Source organism: Zonotrichia leucophrys, chromosome 7, assembly GCF_028769735.1.
Source record: "Zonotrichia leucophrys gambelii isolate GWCS_2022_RI chromosome 7, RI_Zleu_2.0, whole genome shotgun sequence".
Classification (NCBI taxonomy): Eukaryota; Metazoa; Chordata; class Aves; order Passeriformes; family Passerellidae; genus Zonotrichia; species Zonotrichia leucophrys.
The window spans coordinates 1228778-1253186 of NC_088177.1; the positions used below are offsets into that span (position 1 = coordinate 1228778).

The following is a 24409-nucleotide window of genomic DNA, read 5'->3' on the forward strand; positions in this document are numbered from 1 at the left end:
TGCCCCTCGCAGTGCCTGCCGCCGCCGCCGCGCTCCCGGGGCCGCCGCCGGCCCCGTTCCCCCCCGACCCGCGGGGCGGCTCCGCTGTTTCCCCGCCCGGCCGCTCGTCCCGGCGGTTAGCGGCGCTGCGGGCGCGGCGCGGGCCGCGCGGGGCGGTCAGGCGCGGCGGGCAGCCCGGCTCTCGGGGCGGCCGAGGCGGGGCGGGCGCGGCGGCGGCGGCGGCGGCGGCTCCGGCCGGGTCAGTCGGTGCGGGGCGAGCGGCGGCGGCACCGCGGGCAGAGATGCCGCTCTTCGCCGCCAACCCCTTCGAGCAGGACGTGGGTGAGCGGCTGGGCCCGGTGCAGGGCAGGCGGGGCGGCCTCCCGTCCCCTGCCTTCTCCTCTTCCTCCTCTTTTCCCGCTTCCTTTTCCTCCTCGTTGTTTTTCTCCTCTTTTCCTCTCCCTGTTCCCCTCCCCGCTCTCCCGATCGGTGTCGGGCCCGGTCCCGTTGGGTGTCCCGGTGGATGATCCGGAGGATGATCGAGTGCTCCCTGGGCAGGTTCAGCTCGGCCCGGGCCGGGTGCTGCGGGAGCAGGGCTGGCCTGAGGCAGCGGCAGCCATGGGGACGGAGCTGGGCAGGCAGCGAGGCCGAGCGCTGCTCTGGGTCACAGCCAGCCCTGGGAGCGCTCCGGGCTGGAAATGTCTGGAGAGATGGAAAAGGCCCTGGGAGGTGCTGGGCCAGCGGCTGAACAGGAGCCAGGGGTGCCCAGGTGGGCAAAAGGCCGGTGGGACACAGCCCCGGGGCAGTGCTGGGACAAGAGGGACCCTGAGGGGCTGGAGCGGGGCCGGGGAAAGGAACGGAGTTGGGAAAGGGCTGGAGAATCCCTGAGGGAGCTGGGAAGGGGCTCAGCCTGGAGAGAAGGAAGATCCAGGAGGGAAAAGCTCTGCAGCAGAGCCTTCCACGAACTTCCCACACTTTTTTTCCCGTTCACATTTTCTCCCAATTTTTGGTTTTCCCCTCACGGCAGGGGAGACCCTGAGGGGTTGGAGCGGGACCCGGGAAGGGAACGGAGCCGGGCAGGGGCCGCAGAATCCCTGAGGGAGCCGGGCAGGGGCCGCACAATCCCTGAGGGAGCCGGGCAGGGGCCGCACAATCCCTGAGGGAGCCGGGCAGGGCTCACCTGGAGCACAGGAGGATCCCCAGGGATCTTTTCCCTCTCTGCAATTCCCTGCCAGGAGGGCACAGCCGGGCGGGTCGGGCTCTGCTCCCAGGGAACAGGGACAGGAGCAGAGGGAGCGGCCTCAGGCCGGCCCAGGGCAGCTCAGGGTGGGCCCAGCAGGAATTTCCCCATGCAAAGGGGGCTCAGGGACTGGAGCTGCCCAGGGAGGTTTGCAGTGCCCATCCCTGGGGGTGTCCCAGCAATTCTGGAGGTGGCACTCAGGGCTGGGGACGGGGTGGGCATGGGCACAGCTGGGACTCTGTGACCTTGGAGGGCTTTTCCACCCAAAATAATCCCGGGATTGCTCCTATGGCTGTGCTGGGCACTGCAGCTCAGGGGTCCCTGGCTGCTCCTGCCCCATCCTGGCCGGGCTGGGGGCTCTGGCAGGGAAAGGATCCCTCAGTCCCTCCCTCCTTTCCCTCAGCAGCATCAGGGAATGGTTTGTGTCTGTTTTGCTCTGACTCCTGAAGTTTCCCAGCTTTTCCAGCATGCCTGAGGTGTCTCTGTGCCTGCTGGGTTTGCAGGGATCCAGGGAATTGTGGAAGATCTGCTGCTTTTCCTCCTTTTATTGGGGATTCCTTCCCAGCAGCTTCCCCAGAACCACCACAGTGGGAGTGTTGGGGTGGCTGTGCTGGGCTGGATCACCCTCATGGATCTTGTCCAGCTCAGGATATTCTGTGATTCAGGGATTACAAAACCTGCCTGGGCTTGGGGTGAGCACGGTGACTCAGTTGTTTTGGTTTGTGTCCTGCCCTGACTTGTGCTTTCTTACACTCGTGCTCAGTGTCACTCTTTGTTACACAAGGCCTGTTCTGAGTGGCAGCACTGAGAAAAGCAGGGAAATAAACGAGACACCACGCTTGGCTTTCTTGTTGGGATCCTAGGAAAGAGAAGAATTCAACATTCCTGGGATTTTTGTCCCTGCCAAAGTAGAAGAGATTGAGTGCTCTTGTTGCCACACAATCTCTGGTTTGTTTGTAGTATAAGTTGAGCTGGTTTCTTATTTTATTTATTATTTTACTTCCAATTTCAGTTCCCTGCTGCAGTTTGCTGTTTGACCACACTCGCCTTTCACGTGGCTCAAACTGATGTGTTTGTTCACGTGGATTTTTTTTGAACTCTGCAAGATTCTTTAACAAACTGAGATGCTTCAAGGACTCCCAGGCTGCAGAACTTCAAAACTGGGACTCTGTTTGCTTAAACTTTACTCAGTGTATTTTTCCTTTAATAATTTAATATTTATAGTTATAATTTATTATTATCACTTATTAAAGTTTAGCATGTGCAACACAATAGGAACTTGAATTATTGGGGCTAAATCTTAAAGTCCCTTTCCAGAAAAACTTTGTCATTAGAAGCTTTAAACAAATTAGTATTCTGTTGTAAATTAGAGCATGGAAGATATCAGATGATCACTTTTGGATGCTCTGGGGAGGTGCTGAGTTTGGAGTTTTGGTGCCTTTTGTGGCTGCAGCAGTGGGGCAGATCCAGCTGCCTCTGCATGCAGAGCTGCTCTTTTTTGGAGCACCTGTGGGGAAAAAGGAATTTCCTTTTCCTACCCAACCCAGCCCTCAAGGGTTTCCATTTCCCTTAGGTTTTATTTACTTTTTCTAGTATTAATCTTTCCGTTTCCCCCTTTCCCTTTTCCCTCTTTCCCTTTTCCCCTTTTCCCCTTTTCCCCCTTTCCCTTTTCCCCCTTTCCTTTTCCCCCCTTTTCCTTTTCCCCCTTTCCTTTTCCCCCTTTTCCTTTTCCCCCTTTTCCTTTTCCCCCTTTTCCTTTTCCCCCTTTTCTTTTCCCCCTTTCCTTTTCCCCCTTTTCCTTTTCCCCCTTTTCCTTTTCCCTTTCTTTTCCCTTTTCCTTTCCCCCTTTTCCTTTTCCCCCTTTTCCTTTCCCCCTTTTCTTTCCCTTTTCTTTTCCCCCTTTGCCTTTTCCCCCTTTGCCTTTTCCCCCTTTGCCTTTTCCCCCTTTGCCTTTTCCCCCTTTCCCTTTTCCCCCTTTCCTTTTCCCCCTTTCCTTTTCCCCCTTTCCTTTCCCCCTTTCCTTTTCCCCTTTCTTTTCCCCTGTTCTTTTCCCCCTTTCTTTTCCCCTGTTCTTTTCCCCCTTTTCTTTTCCCCCTTTCCCTTTTCCCCCTTTCCCTTTTCCCCCTTTCCCCCTTTCCCCCCCCTTTCCCTTTTCCCCCTTTCCCTTTTCCCCCTTTCCCTTTTCCCCCTTCCCTTCCCCCTTTCCCTTTTCCCCCTTTCCCTTTTCCCCTTTCCCTTTTCCCCCTTTCCCTTTTCCTTTTCCCCTTTTCCCCCTTTTCTTTCCCCCTTTCCTTTTTCCCCCTTTCCTTTTTCCCCCTTTCCCTTTTCCCTTCCCTTTCTCTCCTTTTTCCCCCTTTCCTTTTCCCCCTCTCCCTTTCTTTCTTTTCTTTCATTTCCTTTTCCCCCTTTCCTTTTCCCCCTTCTTTCTTTTCTTTCGTTCCCTTTCCCTCAGTTCCCAGCTGCTTTCCTGGCTGTGGCAGTGCTTTGGGCAGAGCTCTCCAATCTTTTCTCCTTTTGGCAATTGGAGCAGCAAACAATTCCCAGCCCTTCCAGCTGCTGCTGTGAGTGCTGTCCCCTGTCCTGGGCTGGCAGTGTTCCCTGGAGCCACACAGCAGCTCAGCTCAGGGAGCTCCCCCAGGGAAAATGCCCCTGGAATTCTTTATCACAGCACCCCAAGCAGCTCATTCTGCTTTTATCATTATTTCCATAAAAGCCAGCTCAGGTCCAATGTTCCTTCATTAATTAGGGGGCTGCAGAGGACAAGTCATTCCATGTTTTTAAAGGTTATGTTCCCTCTGTGCTGAAAAACTCCTGGAAAATGCATCCTCCCACATCTGCTCCTGCTCTGGCTCAGCATCTGTGAGGGAGTTACCCTCCAGAACTGCTCCTGCACTGAGGGAAGGAGAAGAGCAGCTGCTGCTCAGTTTGTGAGGCTGGCAGGGAGGGACACTTGCAGATCTCCCAGATCCCTGAGAGTTTGGGCAGGACAGAGCTGGGCTCCCGTGGCTGCTCCCAGCAGAGGGAATTGGCTCCTGTGGGAATGTGCTGGGAGCTGGGAGGGAGCAGCGCTGAGCGTGGGGTGCTGGGGCTGAGCTTGTGTTGGGATGGCCATGGAGGGGTAAATGAGCCTTGCTTGGTCGTATCCTATGCAAGCTGTTCCAGCTCCAGAGCTCAGTCCCCAAGGGCACTGGGTGCCAGAAGCCAGCTCGCTCTCAGACCAAGGCCGCGGGTCAGCCCCTAGCAAGCAGGGAATATTCAGCTCTTAGTGATCAGGCAGCTCTTGTGATTTCAGCTTTGCTTGCTGGGTAGCTTTTCCCTTGGCCTAAGGCTCCAGCAGACGGCAGAGAGAGGAGAAGCAGAAGACGCTGGCTGTTCCACGAGTATGGCTTTATTGGGGGGTCTGTGAAGGGTCTCAGCTCTTCTTCTTCCCAGTTAGTAGGGGTACAGTGTGCTACTGTTATACCCTTGGCCTGGATCCAATCCTGACCAATGGCAAAGGTGTTAGAGTGACCATAAGTGACCAATGGTAGGGTTTAACACAATATTGCCTTGCATGGCTATAGGGATAAGGTACAAGGCGGATGTCCCTGGAGACAGGAAACTTCTTTGCTGCTGTGTCAGCATTCTATTCTCCAAGGGGCCCTGGCTAAACCTGAGGGGTTTCCTACACAGGGGGACAGCAGAGGAGGTCCTGGCTAAACCTGAGGGGTTTCCTACACAGGGGGACAGCAGAGGAGGTCCTGGCTAAACCTGAGGGGTTTCCTACACAGGGGGACAGCAGAGGAGGCCCTGGCTAAACCTGAGGGGTTTCCTACACAGGGGATCAGGGGGACCCTGTGGCTCTGCACAGCCCTGCCAGGAGGGCACAGCCAGGGGGATTTGGGATCCCCCAGGAACAGGGACAGGAGCAGAGGGAGCGGCCTCAGGGCAGCTCAGGGTGGGCCCAGCAGGAATTTCCCCATGCAAAGGGGGCTCAGGCACTGGAGGTGCCCAGGGAGGTTTGCAGTGCCCATCCCTGAGGGTGTCCCAGCAATTCTGGAGGTGGCACTCAGGGCATGGGCACAGCTGGGACCCCATGGGCTTTTCCAGCCAAAATAATTCCATAATTCTCAGGTGAACTCTTCCTGGTGTAGCCTGTGATCATCAAACCTCCCTGTTGCCATGGGAAAGTTGGGATTATTTCTGCCCTGGCAGGAAAAGCTGAGTGATTTCCACTCAGGGAAATTTCAGTGGATCCTTGGGAAGTACTTCAGGATACCCTTGGGAATCTTTTCACTCCCTAGGGATTGCATGTCCAGGGAATCTGCAGCTTCCAGAGGCTGTTTTCATTTGATTTTCCTTTTTTTTTAAAGTATTTAAAATTGCAGGCACTCTTTTATTTTCCACACCATCCATGAATTTGTTGTTCATGCCCTAAAATATTGATGCACTTAGAAAAAAATTTAGCAATTCCATCATTTTTGGGGTTAGTTCTGAAGGTTTGTGGTTTCAAAATAATATTTACTTCCTTGAAGTAAATATTCCAGTTTGTGAGGATTAATTATGGCCAAAATTCTAAATTTCCATGTTTTTTACATCTGTAACAAAAGGAATTTGGGATATTGGAAAAAGATTTCCTTCTGCTGAGCAACCAAAATAAAATGGAGTTTAGTTGGTTAAAGCTTAATCTTGAAGCAGCAAATGCCATCAAATATTGAATTTGCTGTTTATTAACTTGGGATTTAAATAAGCTGGCTAATAAAAACTTAAAAGCACAAATAAATACCATTAACCCTCATTAATTAATCTATAGAGTGAGTGGGACTAGATGAGCTTTAAGCTCCCTTCCAACCCATGAAATATTAATTAGGGATACATTTTATCGATAGAATCTGAACTGAAGCAACAAATCATTTAATAAATCTCCTTTTCCTTTGCAGAAAAAGCCACAAATGAGTACAACACCAGCGAGGACTGGGGGCTGATCATGGACATCTGTGACAAGGTTGGGAGCACCCCCAATGGGTAAGCCACTGCTGCTGGAATATTTTTAATTCATTTTTGTGTCATTTTCTTCCTTTCTGCCCTTGAAAATAATGAAGATTTTTGCCTACCCTAAATAAAAATACAACTTAACATAACTGAGTTGACTTTGCTGAATGGTTTGTACATGAAATAAAATGAAAATATTAGGACTAAAAGTGTGTTTTTCTGGCACAGAGGCTTTTCAGTGCTTTGCTAACAGTATCTGGCAGTGATACTATTTTTTAAATGCTGTATCAGCTTTTCTTTTTTAGGATTTCATGTTTTAAATGTTCCAAATGTGAGTGTTAATGAAGGCTTTGATGTGCCTGAGCTCCTGCCAGCCATTAATGCTCATTTCAATTGCAAACCCCTCAGCAGAAGCATTTAAAAAGCTCTTTATTATTCTTTATTATTCTTTATTATTCTTTATTATTCTTTATTATTCTTTATCATTCTCCTCTCACCTCAGGTTGTGCTGAAAGCAATTTTGGCACCCTTTGTGTGCTCAGGCTGAGGGAGAGGGGACCCAAGAGCTGAATTCCATGAAATGCCCATTTATTGAATGAATTCCATGAAATGCCCATTTATTGAGTGAATTCCATGAAATGCCCATTTATTGAATGAATTCCATGAAATGCCCATTTATTGAATGAATTCCCTGAAATTGCCATTTATTGAATGAATTCCCTGAAATTGCCATTTATTGAATGAATTCCATGAAATTGCCATTTACTGAATGAATTCCATGAAATGCCCATTTATTGAATGAATTCCATGAAATGCCCATTTATTGAATGAATTCCATGAAATGCCCATTTATTGAGTGAATTCCATGAAATGCCCATTTATTGAATGAATTCCATGAAATGCCCATTTATTGAATGAATTCCATGAAATGCCCATTTATTGAATGAATTCCATGAAATGCCCATTTATTGAATGAATTCCATGAAATGCCCATTTATTGAATGAATTCCATGAAATGCCCATTTATTGAATGAATTCCATGAAATGCCCATTTATTGAATGAATTCCATGAAATGCCCATTTATTGAATCCTCTCCTTTTCTGGGGACATTTCCTGCTTTGTCTGTGCAAACGTTGCCATTGCTTCCCTTCCTGCCTGGCTGCAGCTTTGGGAATGGATGTGGGAACGGGAAAAAGGGAATTTCTGCCAGTGCAACTGAGGACAGACAGACAGACAGACAGACTGCTCTGTGAGCACATCTCTGCCCAGCCCTGAGAGGTTCAGTTTGGTGGCAGTTTTGTTCAGCAGGTTCAGGTTTGGTGACATTTTTGTTCATCAGGCTCAGGTTTGGTGACATTTTTGCTCAATAAGTTCAGGTTTGTGGTGGCATTTTCATTCTGAAGGCTCAGTTTTGGTGACATTTTGGTTCAATAGGCTCAGGTTTGGTGACGTTTTCACTCAACAAGCTCAGCTTTGGTGGCACTTTTGTTCCTTAAGGTCAGGTTTGGTGACACTTTTGTTCAGCAGGTTCAGGTTTGGAGCCATTTTTGCTCAATGAGTTCAGGTTTGGTGACAGTTGTTTTAGCAGGCTCAGCTTTGGTGACATTTTTGTTCCTTAAGATCAGTTTTGGTGATATTTTTGTTCAATAGGCTCAGGTTTGGTCACACTTTTGTTCATCAGGCTCAGCTTTGGTGACATTTTTGTTCAGCAGGCTCAGCTTCAGTGACATTTTCTTCAATAGGTTCAGCTTTGGTGACATTTTTGTTCCTTAAGGTCAGCTTTGGTGACATTTTGGTTCAGCAGGCTCAGGTTTGGTGACATTTTTGTTCAGTAGGTTCAGGTTTGGTGACATTTTTGTTCAGTAGTTTCAGGTTTGGTGACGTTTTCACTCAACAAGCTCAGCTTTGGTGACACTTTTGTTCCTTAAGATCAGATTTGGTGACACTTTTGTTCACCAGGCTCAGCTTCAGTGACATTTTCTTCAATAGGCTCAGCTTTGGTGACATTTTTGTTCAGCAGGTTCAGGTTTGGTGACATTTTTGCTCAATAAGTTCAGGTTTGTGGTGGCATTTTCATTCTGAAGGCTCAGCTTTGGTGACATTTTTGTTCAGCAGGCTCAGGTTTGGTGACATTTTTGTTCAGTAGTTTCAGGTTTGGTGACGTTTTCACTCAACAAGCTCAGCTTTGGTGACATTTTTGTTCCTTAGGATCAGGTTTGGTGACATTTTTGTTCCTTAAGATCAGTTTTGGTGACACTTTTGTTCAGCAGGCTCAGCTTTGGTGACATTTTGGTTCATGAGGTTCAGGTTTGGAGCCATTTTTGCTCAGTAGTTTCAGGTTTGGAGACATTTTCTTCCAATAGGCTCAGGTTTGGTGACATTTGTGTTCAATAAACTCAGATTTGGTGACTTTTTGTTCAGCAGGTTCAGGTTTGGTGACATTTTTGTTCAGTAGTTTCAGCTTTGGTGCCATTTTCACCCAATAATCTCAGTTTTGGTGCCATTTTCACTCACTAAACTCAGCTTTGGTGCCATTTTCACCCAATAATCTCAGTTTTGGTGCCATTTTCACTCAATAATCTCAGTTTTGGTGCCATTTTCACCCAATAATCTCAGTTTTGGTGCCACTTTGGTTCAGTTCTGGTGCACTTTGGGCCCATTCCTTGCCCAGCCCCTGTCCCTCCCATTTCCCCAGAATTTCCTGCTCCTTTGCAGAGCCAGGGATTGCCTTAAAGCCATCATGAAGAGGATGAACCACAAAGTTCCCCACGTGGCTCTGCAGGCTCTCACAGTGAGTATTTTTTTTATTATATATAAATTATTTATATATATATATATAAATTATATATATATATAATATATGTTATAAATTTGCACTCTTTTTTTAGTTTTCATTTTTTTCCCTTCTTCTTTTGGATTATTTGCTTCTCTTTTATTTTCATTTTTTTTTTAAAATTTTGGATTATTTGCACTCTTTTTTTAATTTTCATTTTTTTTCCCCTTCTTCTTTTGGATTATTTGCTCTCTTTTTTATTTTCGCTTTTTGAAATTTTGGATTATTTTTTAAATTTGCATTTTTTCTTCTTCTTCTTTTGGATTATTTGCTCTCTTTTTTATTTTCGCTTTTTTTTTTTTTAAATTTTGGATTATTTGCATTCTTTTTTTAAATTTGCTTTTTTTTCCCTTCTTCTTTTGGATTATTTGCTCTCTTCTTTATTTCCACTTTTTAAAATTTTGCATTATTTGCACTCTTTTTTTAATTTTCATTTTTTTCCCTTCTTTTGGATTATTTGCTCTCTTCTTTATTTCCACTTTTTAAAATTTTGGATTATTTGCACTCTTTTTTTCAAATTTTCATTTTTTCCCCTTCTTCTTTGGGATTATTTGCTCTCTCTTTTATTTTCACTTTTTGAAATTTTGGATTATTTTTTAAATTTGCTTTTTTTTTTCTTCTTCTTCTTTTGGATTATTTGCTCTCTTTTTTATTTTCACTTTTTGAAATTTTGGATTATTTTTTAAATTTGCATTTTTTTTCTTCTTCTTTTGGATTATTTGTACATTTTTTTCCCAATTGTGTTTTTGCTGTCAGCTTTTAGGAGCCTGTGTGTCAAACTGTGGGAAGATTTTCCATTTGGAAGTTTGCTCCAGGGATTTTGCCACTGAAGCTCGAGCTATAATCAACAAGGTAATTGCTTTAGAACCTGGATTTCCTGGGGAAAAATTATTTTGGTAATTTCTCCATATTAATGTTGTAGTTAATGCACATTTTCTGTGTTTTCACTGAAATTTGTGTTATTTTTACTCTGAAAAAATAATCCATTAAAGAGCTGACAGCTGATAATCCTTCACACTTTTACAAAATCACATGAGCAATTTTAATTAAAACCCTAAGCTCCATTAATTTGATCTTGATAAGTGCAGCTTTTCTTGAGGAGAGTTTTTATTGGGCTTGAAGGAAATTCCTGGGCTGAAGTGAAAGGGAAAATGATGAGGAGGTGAAATACATTTGTGCAAGGGAAGGGATGAAGTTACAGACAATCCTTTTCAGAGATTCTGGGAATGCTGAGTGAGGAAATGAGCAAAAGGAGGCTGGAATGGTTGTGCTCAGGCAGCTCTGGGCTCCAAATGGGGCTGTGAGCAATGGAGGGAGCAGCAGCAGCTTCTCCTAATTCCTGCTCCACTTGGGGACAAACCTGCCTGATGGGTTCAAAAGGAGTTCTCACATCCCTGCAATCATCAGAGGCTGAGCAAGGCAATTAAGGAAAGTAATCAAATTGCTGGGAAGCAAAATGAGTTCACAGCTCTGGTGCTTCTGGCTTTTGTGGGAAAATAGGTCTGGAGTGCTGCCTGTGTTCCCATTGGGCAGGTCCATCCTGGGGCTCCCTGACCTGCAGCAACCAGGGGTGGGCAGGGATCCTGGAATCCTGGGATCCCACCAGGGATGGACAGGGGTCCTGGAATCCTGGGATCCCATCCAGGGGTGGGCAGGGGTCCTGGAATCCTGGGATCCCACCCAGGGATGGGCAGGGGTCCTGGAATCCTGGGATCCCACCAGGGATGGGCAGGGGTCCTGAAATCCTGGGATCCCACCAGGGATGGGCAGGGATCCTGGGATCCCACCCAGGGATGGGCAGGGACCCTGTGATCCCACCCAGGGTTGTACAGGAATCCTGGGATCCCACCCAGGGTTGTACAGGAATCCTGGGGTCCCTCCCAGGGCTGGGTTCTGGAGCACAATTTCTGGAGCACAATGTTCTTAGGAAATACTGACCCTTTATCCCCAGCTCAGGCCCTCTTGGAGGAATAATGAATTAAACTGAGCTTTTTTCCCTCTTCTCCATGAGGAAATGAGTTCAGCCAAGTGTGACAGATGTGTTTGTGCTGCTCCCGAGCCCAGCAGAGTTTCTGGTTCAGAAATGCAGGTTGGAGCCTGGCACTGCCCTCCTGCCCAGCCCAGCTGGCATCTGATTCCTTGGGGTGGGAATCCTGTCCCAGAGCCAGGAGCTGGGGCAGCCACAGGAATTCCAGGCAGGCCATGAACTGATCTTGGTGTGCCCCCACTCCAAACAAATCATCTTCTTTTACCAGCTCAGCTCCAGTTTGGGAATAGAAACTGTCCCCATGGATAATTCCTTTTTGTGGGGGAAGCTGGTTCAGGGAGACAGGGCAGGGGTTTGTGAGGGTCTCAGCTGGGACAGAGCTGTCCTGGCATCTGAGGAGGAACTGCAGAGGCCAGAGAAGGTGGATGGCAGGGAAAGATTCCTTGGAGGAGTTCTGGTAGGAAAAGATTTCTTGGAGGAATTCTTGTAGGGAAAGATTTCTTGGAGGATTTCTTGGAAGATTTCTTCTAGGGAAAGATTTTTTGGAGGATTTCTTGGAGGAGTTCTTGTAGGGAAAGATCTCTTGGAGGAATTCTTGTAGGGAGAGATTTCTTGGCGGAGTTCTTGGAGGAAAATATTTCTTGGAGGAATTCTTGTAGGGAAAGATTCCTTGGAGGATTTCTTGGAGGAATTTTTGTAGGGAAAGATCTCTTGGAGGAATTCTTGTAGGGAAAGATTTCTTGGAGGAATTCTTGTAGGGAAAGATTTCTTGGAGGATTTCTTGTAGGGAAAGATTTCTTGGAGGAATTCTTGTAGGGAAAGATTTCTTGGAGGAATTCTTGGAAGATTTCTTCTAGGGAGAGATTTCTTGGAGGAATTTTTGTAGGGAAAGATTTCTTGGAGGAATTCTTGTAGAAAAAGATTTCTTGAAGGATTTCTTGTAGGGAAAGATTTCTTGGAGGAGTTCTTGGAAGATTTCTCCTAGGGAAAGATTTCTTGGAGGAATTCTTGTAGGGAAAGATTTCTTGGAGGATTTCTTGGAGGAATTCTTGTAGGGAAAGATTTCTTGGAGGAATTCTTGTAGGAAAATATTTCTTGGAGGAATTCTTGTAGGGAAAGATTTCTTGGAGGATTTCTTGGAGGAATTCTTGTAGGAAAAGATTTCTTGTAGGGAAAGATTTCTTGGAGGAGTTCTTGGAAGATTTCTCCTAGGGAAAGATTTCTTGGAGGATTTCTTAGAGGGAAAGATTTATTGGAGGGAAGGATTTCTTGTAGGGAAAGACTTCTTGTAGGATTTCTTGTAGGGAAGGTGTTCTTGGAGGGAGAGATTTCTTGGAGGAGTTGTTGTAGGGGAAGCCAGGAGCTCATACCAGAGCAGTTGATGTGGTTGGGAAGTGGAAAACAACACACTGGAGAAGGAATGAAGAGAAAATTGCGGTTAAATGGAGGGTGAGTAACACAGAGAGGCAGAGATTTGGGCTAAGTGTGGTAGGCAGCCTGAATTCCTCCAGAAATCTCAAAACTGAGAATCTCTCAGCATGTTCTCTGCAATATCAGATCAGGGTATAAAAGGTCAGATATTCTACACTCTCCCAAATCTTCCCAATCGACACAATTATTAATAATTAAGCGTATTTATAGTAAAATGGGTTTGGTAGCAATTTTGCTAACAGCTCCTTTGGTTCATTGTGAGGCTCAAACATCCCTTTTATCCAATTTTGTCTTCCAGGCCCACCCAAAAGTGAGTGAAAAGCTAAAAACCCTGATGGTGGAGTGGTCAGAAGAGTTCCAGAAGGACCCACAGTGCAGTTTGATATCTGCAACCATCAGATCCCTGAAGGAGGAGGGGGTCACCTTCCCTGCCCCAGGGTCCCAGGTGGGAGCTCCCAGGCCCATTGTCCTTCCCCAAATCCCCTTTTCCTCCTTGTCCCAGGAGTTCTCCTGCCTTTGGAGTCCTTTATTTTTCACTCCTGCTGCTTTGTTGTGCCCAATCTGACAGCAGGTGGTTTTTTCCTGACTTCTGTTATTGATAATTCTAAATATTTCCATGTTATTCAGTCCTGAAAATTAAAATTACAATTTCTATTACAATTTCCTCACACAAAGTTTACGTCCCTCTATATGAAACACAGAGGTTTTTTAACTTTTACAAACACTGAGTTTTTTAATTTTTACAATCCCTCCTCCCTTCACAAAGATGTTTTCAGTTCTAAATCTGATCTATGTGTAAAACATATGGCAGGAACATGGGAGAGTTGAGCACTGGCACCCAATTCCAGTTCCTGGTGGGAATGAAAACTCCAGGAATGATTTCACTGTGCTGCTGGGGAGAATTGTAGGATTTCACTCAGCAGCTCCCAACTGCAGCATCTTCTCTCTTGAAGGGAGGATAAAAGTGGGAAGAATCATTTAAGTGCATGGTCTCACTGTAATAAATATGACTAAAATAATTATGTCAATAAAATCAGTTACATCAATTAAATCTCAGTATTTATTTTGGGTTTTTTTGGTTTTTTTCTGCTGAAAACAGAAACAAGCCTGAAGGGTGGTGATTTTTATTTCTAGGATTCCATAATCCACCTGATCAGGAACAACTCGGTGCTAATTTTTAAAAATACCAAATTATGGAGATGTCATTGTCACTTGTCCCTCTGTTGTCCCACCTTTGCAGGCTTCCACCAGTGCTGCTAAGAATGGCTCCTCATCCAGTAAATCCAAAGAAGATGAGGATATAGCTAAAGGTGAGTTGCTGTCCCAGCCTTGGGTTGGACTCCAGAAGTTTGGTTAAAAAATGGGAAATGGGAATTTGGGTGTTTTCCTGTTGCACAGAATTGAAATCAATGCCACAGTGGGTTGGGAATTGTGGATTCCAGGTGTTTCCCTCCTCCATGGGATGTGGGTAAGACACATTTCCTCCCCATCACACAGCATTTTACATGTTAACCTCCAACACTACAGCAGCAGATACACACCTTGTTTAAATAAAGCAATAAATCCTGTTTTTGTTAAATCAAACAATCACACTGCTCTGTCTGCAGGGGTAACCCCTCAAACCTGTTCTGTTCCTCTCTGCCCACCTGCAGCCATTGAATTGTCCTTGCAAGAGCAGAAGCAGCAGCAGCTGGAGACCAAATCCCTGTACCCCCCTGCAGAGACGGCCCCAAACCCCCCGAGCCTGCGGAAGGTGCGAGCTCTGTATGACTTTGAAGCTGTCGAGGACAATGAGCTCACCTTTAAAAGTGGAGAAATTATTTTTGTTTTGGATGACAGGTACAATACACTCAGGTGGAGCTGACTTTGTTCCACCACTCTTGTTTCTCTCAGGGTAGCACATTTTTCCTCTGATGCTTTTTTCCCCCTCACAGCAATGTCATTGTCACTCTGCCCTCCCTCACATCCCTTTCTCTTCCTTTTATCTTTGCAAATTCCTTGTTTCTGACCTCAAATAGGGAAAACCTCGAGTATTTCATCCAGTTTGTAGTTTGGAAGATAAATCTTAGTTGGTTGTCTGACATAAGAAAATACACTGGCATCACATTGCATCTGCTTCCAGCAGCTGTTAAACCTCTGGCTAGCAAGAATCAGATTTGCCAAGAATAAAACTGATTTAAAATAGCTAAAATAATGATTGTTGTTAAGACCTCTAGGGATATATACAGCTTTAAAGGGCTGGCAAGTAATCAATATAAAGATTGGATGGATTGTGTTCAATTTTCAGTGATCCCCTGACTCCTCTTCCTCCCTTCCCTCCCCTGTTTGGCTTTGTGCTCATCCCTGCAAGTTCTCTTTTAGATATCTCAGGATTTTGGTCAAAACCCACCAAATGTGTCTGTGTAGCTCAGATTTTCAGTGAAAGCCCCACATGTGTCTCTGGCTGTGTAACCCTTTCTGTTTCCCCAGCGATGCCAACTGGTGGAAGGGGGAGAACCACAGGGGAGTGGGGCTGTTCCCTTCCAATTTCGTCACCTCTGACTTGTCTGTGGAGCCCGAGGCCGGTGAGTTCCCTGCTGAAATGATGGTGGATCCTTGCTGCTGCAATCCTAATTAGCCCAGCAGCAAAATAATCCCTGTCAGCCCCAGGAAAGAACTGAGAGACACCCTGCACAGATATTCCATAACTCCCCTTAATTTCTGTCTCTGTTTCTCTTTGAAGTTATTACCATTTTCTGTGACAGAAATTTGGTTCGATTCACCAGAATTCCTTGTCAGCAACATATTTACAAATCCAGCAAATTGCCATTTCAAATGTCACAGTGTCTTTTCACACAGAAAAATAACAAGGAGCAAATGTTTGTTTGAAGTTATGGCAGCAACAGAGAGAAAAGAAACTCATCTCTGTTCTTGCAGCAGCTGTGGATAAAATCTCTGTTCCTGAGGACGCTGCAGAAGAAATTAAGAAAGCAGAACCTGAGCCAGTTTATATTGATGAGGTATGAAGCCACTTTAAAATAAAATATTAAAGTGAATATTTTAATATTCCTTCAGTGCTGAATGTTGGCCGATGATTCTGTGTTTATAAAGAACTTTGATTTGAATATTAAACCAATCTTGGCATGGCTGGGAAATCAGAGTTCCTCATCTTGGCTTCCCTTTCAGGATAAGATGGATAAAACACTGCAGGTGCTTCAGAGCATAGATCCCACGGATTTAAAGCTTGATTCTCCAGATCTTCTCAACTCAGAAGGTACTTGCAGCACTAAATGAGCTCTTTTTTATGACTTCTTCTCACAATTACCTTTTGTGGATTGAGCTGGGAGTTCTTTGTGTTTATTTTAGGCTTAGGGGAGCTGTGCTCTGTACTAGCAGTGCTGGAGAACACTTATTTCACCGTGGGAGTGTGGGGCTCTGGGGATAATTTGAATTTTTTTAATAGTTCCAAGGCAGCTCCACGTTTAGCAGAGTCATTTGCATAACTCCCAGCTCTGTAAAATGCCTGAGCTTTGCCAGATCCATCCACCAGTCCCAACCCTGAAATAAATAAGAAAATAATTTTACAGTAGCTGGATAAAATATTTCTGGCTGCATTTAAACATTTAATTGTGCAAGACATCAACTGCCTCAACACTTTGTCTTCACAGATATCTGCCAACAGATGGGTCCAATGATAGATGAAAAACTAGAGGAGATAGATAGGTGAGCACAATTTATTCACTCATTTCCTTCAGATTGGGCAGGTTTAATGAGATTTCCTTGCTGCTTTCATCTCCTGAGCTAGAAAACCTTGCAAGAAAAATGTAACAACTTTATTTTTTAATGCTGAAATATCAAGTTCTGAGTGTGTGCACTGAGATTTGATTGCTGCTCTCCCAAAATTCCCTGCACAGCTCACGGATGCTTTTTACTTTGGGATTTTGTGTAGCCTTCTCCAGCCTGTCCAGAGGTTGGAATTTTCAGTTTGTTGGGGATTATTCCAGGTTTTCCTCACCTCTCCCTCCTCAGGTTTGGCTGCCCAGGGCCTGAAGGAGCTGATCAGGAAAATGGAGAGGGGCTGGGGACAAGGGATGGAGGGACAGGAGCCAGGGGATGGCTCCCAGTGCCAGAGGGCAGGGATGGGTGGGACACTGGGAATTGTTGGGAATTGGGAATTCCTGGCTGGGATGGGTGGGCAGGCCCTGGCACAGAGAAGCTCTGGAGCGAGTCCTGAGGAGGCCACGGAGAAGCTCCAAGCACTGGAGATTCTCTCTGGGGACAAAATGCAGCAAAATCATTGTTCCAAAATCTCCTTTTCTTACCCCTCCCTGCCTTCTCCCCATGGTGCCTCCCAAATCCTGATGCTGGGCCAGAGCAGCACATGGAATTGTGGATGATGGCTGGAGAAGGGAAGGCTCCAGGCAGAGCTCAGAGCCCCTGGCAGGGCCTGAAGGGGCTCCAGGAGAGCTGAGAGGGGCTGGGGACAGGGATGGAGGGACAGGAGCCAGGGAATGGCTCCCAGTGCCAGAGGGCAGGGATGGGTGGGACATTGGGAACTGGGAATTCCTGCCTGGGCTGGGATTGCCAGAGCAGCCCCTGGATCCCTGGCAGTGCCCAAGGCCAGGCTGGGGCACCCTGGGGCACTGGGAGATGTCCCTGCCATGGCAGGGTGGCACTGGATGGGCTTTAAGCTCCTTCCCACCCAAACCATTCGGGAATTTTGGGATTCAGCTGAAATTTGGGACGCTGGGAGGTGCCCATGGCAGAAGGTTGGAATGAAATCTTGTAAGATCCCTTCCATCCCAAACCATTCCATGGTTCTGTGACTGCTGGGGATATTTGAGGGTGAAAAGAGCAGGGAATTCCACCTGGGAGTTGCTGGTTTGGTGCCAGCAGTGACTGTGCAGCTCTTGGATTCTCCTTCCACTCACACAACAGCAATTTTTCAATATGAATGGGTTAGAAAATGACCATTTACCTTTCAGAGGTTTATTTTTCTTGCACATTTCCTGCAGCACTGGTCTTTCCTCCCCATGTAAGATGAGAAGCATCTTACCCATCTGCAGGATGTCCCAGCAGCTCAGTGCCCTCTCCGTTTGTCTTGGACAGGAAACATTCCGAGTTATCCGAGCTGAACGTGAAGGTTCTGGAAGCTCTGGAGCTCTACAACAAACTGATGAATGAGAGCCCCATGTACTCAGCCTACTCCAAACTGCAGCACCCTGCACAATTCCCAGCCACCTCCTCCGGGCTCTCTGTGCAGGTCAGTGTCCCTGGGATCTGCACATTCCCTGCTGTGAAACAATCACAGCAATCTGACATTGCCTTTGCCAGAAATTGGGATTTATGCACTGGAACAGAAGGTTTTGCTTGGCCACTGTTGAAAATTCCAGCAGATCCCTTCCATAATTCATTGCTTGCAGTTGGGATTGGGTGTTGCAGCAGCCTGGTGGGATTCTTGCTGTGAGTCATGTCAATCTCCAAGTGAAATGTTCCCTTCTTATCTCATGGTGGGGATGGGAGGGAACTGGGATATCACTCTATTAATCCCAAGTGTATTTTTTGCTAAATATAGAAACACTCTGCTTTTAGCTCCTTTTGCCCTTAGAAAAATGAACATTTTGTAGCAGTTCTAAACACGTGGTATTTGTGCTCCAAACTGTTTTACACTGGCCCTAATGATGGCTTAAGGAATAAACATGGAGGGGAAGGAGAGATTTTCAAAAAGCACAGAATGAGGGTTTTTACTTGAAATGAATTTTACTTTCATGTTAATTGTTCAGTGGGAAAAGAATAGTTGCCATGGCAACTGCTAGATCTGAAAATATGTCAGTTAAAAGTAATTCCGTGTCCTTAACTCCAGTAACGATGGAAAATTCATTATATTTGGAGGTTACAAAGTAATTTAAGCCAAAAGGCAGCTGGAGTTTGCTGTTTCCTCCCAAGCCTGGTGCCTAGGAATGCAGGACAATGCTGGGCTTTATTTGGGACAAACCTGTTTATTCAGGTGCCACCTGAATTTGGAGGGAATCTTGCATTATTTCAAGCAGAACTGGCAGAGAGTGCAGCTTTGCTTTCCAGCTGTGGAATATTCTGGTGGGTTGCGTGGGGGCGTACAGGGCCCTGGATCCGGCTGGCTGGTGAGGGGCAAGGCCAGGGCCCCTGTGCATCTGAATCCAACCCCCCTCAGCGTCCTGGCCTCGGGCTGAGCTGGGGGATAGCTCGGAGCAGCGCGGTGAGAGATGAATTAGGAGGCGACCACTTGCTGGGGGTAAACTGTGGTTTATTACAGAAAACCAACGAGGAGGGGAAATGTTGGGTTTTTGCGGCTGTTTGAGGGCCTGGAAAGGCCCGGGGTGCTGGGACAGCCCGCGTTTCAAAGGACGAGAAGAGGCTTCAGTTCTTCTTTCGGTTTTTTATGTTTATTAATTGTTTATCTAAAAGATTTTCTTTCAGCCCGATAGAGCTCTGCTCAGCAGCCAGCCATGAGCACACTGTGCCCCCCTCCAGGCAGTCACCTATCTTTATACCCAAATGTTACGTGTACAATATTTATCATTTTTCCCTAATACCATTTATTCTTATTGCCGGTGCACTTTCAGTAATGACCAATCCCAAAGTGCCACCATCACCACAGAAGATGGAGGAGAAGAAGAAGAAAGAAGAAGAAGAGAAGGACAGGACACGCCCCAATTCCTCCATCTTACTTCTCTAAACCCCCCTGTACAGAAATCCTAAACCCTGTGTTTCACTCTCTAATTAACCAATCCCTTCACCATTCACCCCGGTGAAACCCTCCTATCCTCATACAGGTGTCGTCTCCTGTGTAGGATCAAAGTGCAGCCACCAGACACTTCTGGAACATTCCAGGACTCCCGAGCCCCCCAAGGGTTGGCACCTCAGTCCGAGATCCTGAGATCCGACAGGGAAACACCCAGCAAATGGCCCTGAACAGGGGACAGGAGAGGGTTTTAAGGGAAAAGGGGGGAAAAGGCAGGGAAACCCGGCTAACCAATAGAAATACATATTTGGAGGTACGAAACATAACTGATATACTAAAGTAACCAACTGTTATAAATCATAGGAGGGGCTCCGGGGCTACAGCCAACCATAACTCCCAGAGAAAAGAAAATTCTCGAAACCTGGGAGGAGAAAAGGGGTGATTGACTGAGCCTAAGGAGGAGGCACTTTCACTTTATAAGAGAAACCAGGGGAGGAGCAGTTTCATTTCTATAGCAACTTAACTGACAGGGTCCTGGGAAAGGAAGAAACTATTTAATACAGAAAATGGGGGGAGCAAACTAACAAACTTAAGAACACACTACAGCAGTGGGTTCACTCCAGAGCTCGCTGAGCACCAAACCTGCTGGCTGTGCTTTGCTTTGCAGTCGTATCCTGTGCAGCCTGGCAGTGGCACTTACATGGTCCAGGGGGTGTCCGTGTCCCCAGGGTACAGCCTGGCCCCCGAGCAGGTGGCCCAGGTCAGGCCCCTGCCCCAGAGCCTCAACTCTGCAGCCCCTCAGCCACCTCCAGCTGCTTATTTAAGGTATGGACCCAGCCATTTCTTCTTCCTGGGGGGAATTTTGCCACTTTGCATTTACATTTAGTGACGCGTCATTTTGGAGAGGAAAATACCAATTTTAGCAAACCAGGGTGCAATGAGAATATTATTCTGGGTAAAACTGATCCTGCACGAGGAGGTTCCCCAGGAAGGTTTTAAGAAAGGTTGAAAAGGAACCTCTGATCTTGGCTTTAAGCACTCAGCACCAAAGATTGAAAATTAAATAGTAGGAGTAAGTTGAAGAGCAAGAGTAAGTTGAAGAGTAAGAGTAAGTTGAAGAGTAAGAGTAAGTTGAAGAGCAAGAGTAAGTTGAAGAGCAAGAGTAAGTTGAAGAGCAAGAGTAAGTTGAAGAGCAAGAGTAAGTGTAAAAGGAAAAGTTACGTAGTAGAATTATTGAGATGCTGAAAGAATTTTGAGGGTGAAAATGTTTCTTTGTGCAAAAATACTGCCATGTTAGAGGCATGAAAAGTATGGAATTCCTGGGAAACTGTTGATTAACATGGAGGAGTGACAGGAGGGAAAGTGCAAGGCCAGAGCTGGTTGCAGTTGAGAGCGTGCATGTCAAAAACTGGATTTTTGCAGCCGGCAAAACATGAAATTGCTTGCAAAGTGACCGTTTTGGTCAAATGTACATCTTTTGGGGGCTCCCAGCCTGTTTTGGGGGTGCCCTCGATGCTGAGGTGTCCCCTGTGTCGCTGTGAGCGTGGTTGGTGTTGTGTCCCCGCAGCCCCGGCCCCGAGCCCGCGCTGCCGCCGCCCTTCCCGAGCGTCCCCGGCACGGCCGCCTTCCCCCAGCACCAGATGGGCGTGGACGTGGCAGCGTTCCAGAGCAACCCAGGAGCGGGGTACCCCGTGGCACTGCCCGCTGCCTCCCTGCTCCAGCAGCAGCAGCCCGGTTTCCATCAGCAGCCCCTGCTGTGAACAGCTGGCACCGAGGAGCTCCGAGCTCAGCGGCCTTTGGGAGTCCCTGCCGTGGATATCCAAGTCCATCCTCTCTCCAACAGCCCAGCTCGCTGCGTTAGGCTGGTGCAGAGTAAAAATAGGCACCAGCTCTGATGGTTATTTGCATTTTTGCATCCTGAACTAGATTAGGGGATGGTTTAAAATAATTCCCCGTTCCTCCGAGTCCCTTTTTTTTTTTTCTCTCTCTTTCCCTGCGCTTTCAGGAAACGTCACTTGTGAATCTTTGAAAGATTGGCCCAAAATAATTCTCTTTGCAATGTGTTTCTGGAAGCTTGAGGATGCTGAGATGCTGTTGCTTTGCCTCCTCTGGTGTCTTCTGTAATCCTGGTGTCCCAGTGGCTTTAGGGACCCTCTGCACTCCGGAGTCCCCTTCCTGAAGGACGCGCACAATCCGAGGGGTCCCTGGCTCCAGCTGCAGGAGGAAACTCTGCCCTCAGAACCACATCCCTGTGGAAACAGGAGAAAAGGAGGGGTTTAACAGTGGTTTGGAAATCACAGAGGATTGCTGTGTTTTTGCTTGAGGAAAAGAAGTTTTCCTCCAAGTGCCCGGTGTCTTGGCAGAGGCGGCACTGCCAGCACGAGGCTCCTTGGCAAGGGCAGGCCGGGCATGCTCCAGGAACTCACAGGATCTCTCTTCAGTTTCCCTTTCTGGCTGGATGTAGGAGTGAAGGAGCATTGGGATTGCTGGTGGGAAAGGAGGGGCTGGGGAGTGCCTGAAGCTGCTGAGGCCTCTGAGGGTCTGCTCCCTTTGCAGGGGGAACAGGAGCCCTCCTGATGGCACCAGGGCCTTCTGCCTCCCTGGATTTGCTCTCTCTGCCCTGTGGCCGTGTGTGAGGCAGCCCTGAGCCCAGAGCAGCTCTGGGGAAGGGGCTTTGAGGCCATCCATGTGCTGGGGTGCCATTGGGCCTTTCCCTGCAGGAGGCATTGCCTCGGAGCCAGGCAGAAAAGGAATCCAAGAATTCCTTCCCTGATGCACTTTTTGAAGGGTGGGGTTGGTCCAAGCCAGCACACGAGCTGGATTATCCTTTGGGAATGTGGGAATTCCTTCTTTTTCTTGTTTCAGCTGCGGAACAACAAAATCACTTCATCCTCCTGTTTAGCTCCTCACTGGAGCATGGGCACATTTATCCTGCTTTTAACCACCTCTGCTGAGGGATAATCCGTGGCTTGGGGAAATAATGGAAGCAAATGACTGATAAAAAGATCCCCATTAAATGCAGGAAGCTCCCAGATGTCTCAATAAACATTTTTGATGTCTAAACTTCATCCCAGACTGGAACTCCCAGGCTGCTGAGTGACCAAACCCAACCCACCCTCCACTCAGCACCTCCTTTTATTTAATTATTTGCTATCTTACATTTGCAGCCTCGTGCTCATGCAAAAAGTGCTCTTTAAATCACTTTTTATTGAAATGTGTGCAATTGAAAGGAGGATTTTGTCTTTCCTTTGGACATTAATTTGTCTTGATCCTTGCCCTGGAAGTAGCTCAGTACAAATAACACCCGTGGCAATACTGAAGTGTTCTGGTAACTTGTTCCTTGTGTCTTCTGAGGAAATGAATGGATTTCAATGCTGCTGTTCCAAATTCTTATTGTTTGGAGCTTTTATTTGTCAGAGTTTACTTTGTTCCAAGTTGGTTTGGGGTAGAACTAAACCTTGCTCACGTTGCTATCAATGTTTGTTAGGAAATTTAAATTGGTGGTTTTTTTGGATTCTGAGCTTTGGGCCAAGAGAAATCTTCAATTGAGCCAGCCAGATGTGATTTGATGATGTTAATTGTTAAGTATAAATAATGTATATACTCATTTGTCTGAGATTTTCTACACAGCTCCACACATGCCTGAACTTTTATAAAAGCAGGATTTGTCCTTCTGTCACCTCTTCTACTCCTAACTCTGTGATATGCAACTTGTAGATAGTGTAAAATAATTTAATTATTATTAAACCAGTGTATTTAGAGGGGGTTGGTGTTTCTCTTCATACTTCTAGACATGATCATATTTATTTTTAAGGCCTGATTGTAACTGAACATGCTGCCAAAGGATTTCTCTAACTCCAGATTTCTACCTTAGGTTTCTACCTGCTGTTTTCTATCAGGAATTCAGGGTGGAGAACTCCTGCTTTTTCATACAAACCCTTAACATAGGAACCTTTCTAAGGAGACTTTCCACGTGGTGTATTTGTTTCATGGGTGTTAAGTGTCACTGTGAGATCCATTTCCTTTGGTGTCAGCTGGGGACCTGTTGTGTCTGTTCAGTTTGTCACCCCAGAGTGCTCTGAGGGCTTGTGCTCTGTCACCTGATGTCAGCCACGCTTTGTCTCTCCAATTGGCTCCAGAAATAATGGTAAAAATCAGATTATTGAAACCTTCCACGTGCTCTTGTGTGTTCTTTGTGCTGCAGGGGTTGGTGGGGATGGCCTGGGCTTGTGGGACTCTGTGGCCTCTCTCAGGGGTCATTGCCTGAGATCAAGATGATTTTCTTCCCTTGTTTTTATCTGTGCATCTTTTCTGAGAGCTCCCAGGCACTGCCCCTGCTTGCACTGAGAGTCTGTGGGATGAGAAATGTTTGTTTAAAAACACACCCAGGAGAGCTCCCTGCTCAGAGAGGCAGGAGCTGAGTCCTGTGCTCCTGCCTGGGAATTCTGCTCATCCCAATCAGGGTGAATCCCTGGGCTTTCATCCTGTGCATGGACACCAAAAACACCTGAGAATTCTGCTCATCCCAATCAGGGTGAATCCCTGGGCTTTCATCCTGTGCATGGACACCAGAAACACCTGAGAATTCTGGTTCATCCCAAAAATCAGGGTGAATCCCTGGGCTTTCATCCTGTGCATGGACACCAGAAACACCTGAGAATTCTGCTCATCCCAATCAGGGTGAATCCCTGAGCTTTTATCCTGTTCCTGAAGCTTTCATGGACACCAGAAACACCTGAGAATTTTGCTCATCCCAAAAATCATTGCGAATCCCTGGGCTTTCATCCTGCTGCTGAGGCTGTGCATGGACACCAGAAACACCTGAGAATTCTAGCTCATCCCAAACAATCAGGGTGAATCCCTGGGCCTTCATCCTGCTGCTGAGGCTCTGTGTGTGGACACCACAAATGCCTGCAAAGAGCCCCAAAAATTGTCATTTACACATCAGTCACTGGTTTTCATCCTTTTTTTTACAGCCCTTCTCACCCCAATGTGTTGATTTAGGGTCACTTCAGGCTGGAAGTGAACCTTTAAAAAGCCAGATCATATCCTGAATTACTGGGAAATGCTGGCATGTTTTCCCTCTGAAGGGAATGTTTCCCTGGGAAATCAGCCACCTCACGGTTAATGTTTCAGCAGAAATGCCTTCCTAGGACCAGCTGAGGGATGAAGCTGAATGTAAAAATAATCTCATTTAGACCACAGCCTGAGTGACCCACATTCACCTCGGCCACAGAAACCAGGCTGCTCCTTTCAGCCCAGGATGG

The 24409-nt window shown here is 46.7% G+C and overlaps 1 protein-coding gene across 2 annotated transcripts; it reads left to right on the forward strand.

The window, feature by feature from the left end:
• The first annotated feature begins 218 nt into the window (after positions 1-218).
• On the forward strand, positions 219-23315 carry STAM2 (signal transducing adaptor molecule 2). Of its 2 annotated transcripts, none has more exons than XM_064718305.1 (14): positions 219-321; positions 6139-6223; positions 8907-8982; positions 9781-9876; positions 12741-12887; positions 13683-13752; positions 14095-14281; positions 14912-15006; positions 15359-15441; positions 15608-15695; positions 16090-16144; positions 17531-17684; positions 19810-19967; positions 20710-23315. In XM_064718305.1, exons 1-14 carry the CDS (start codon positions 282-284, stop codon positions 20900-20902), a joined length of 1527 nt encoding a protein of 508 aa, XP_064574375.1. In that variant the 5' UTR covers positions 219-281; the 3' UTR covers positions 20903-23315. The 2 variants fall into 2 exon arrangements, with proteins under 2 accessions (XP_064574375.1, XP_064574376.1); XM_064718306.1 differs by having other exon boundaries at positions 15362-15441.
• Positions 23316-24409: the final 1094 nt, after the last annotated feature.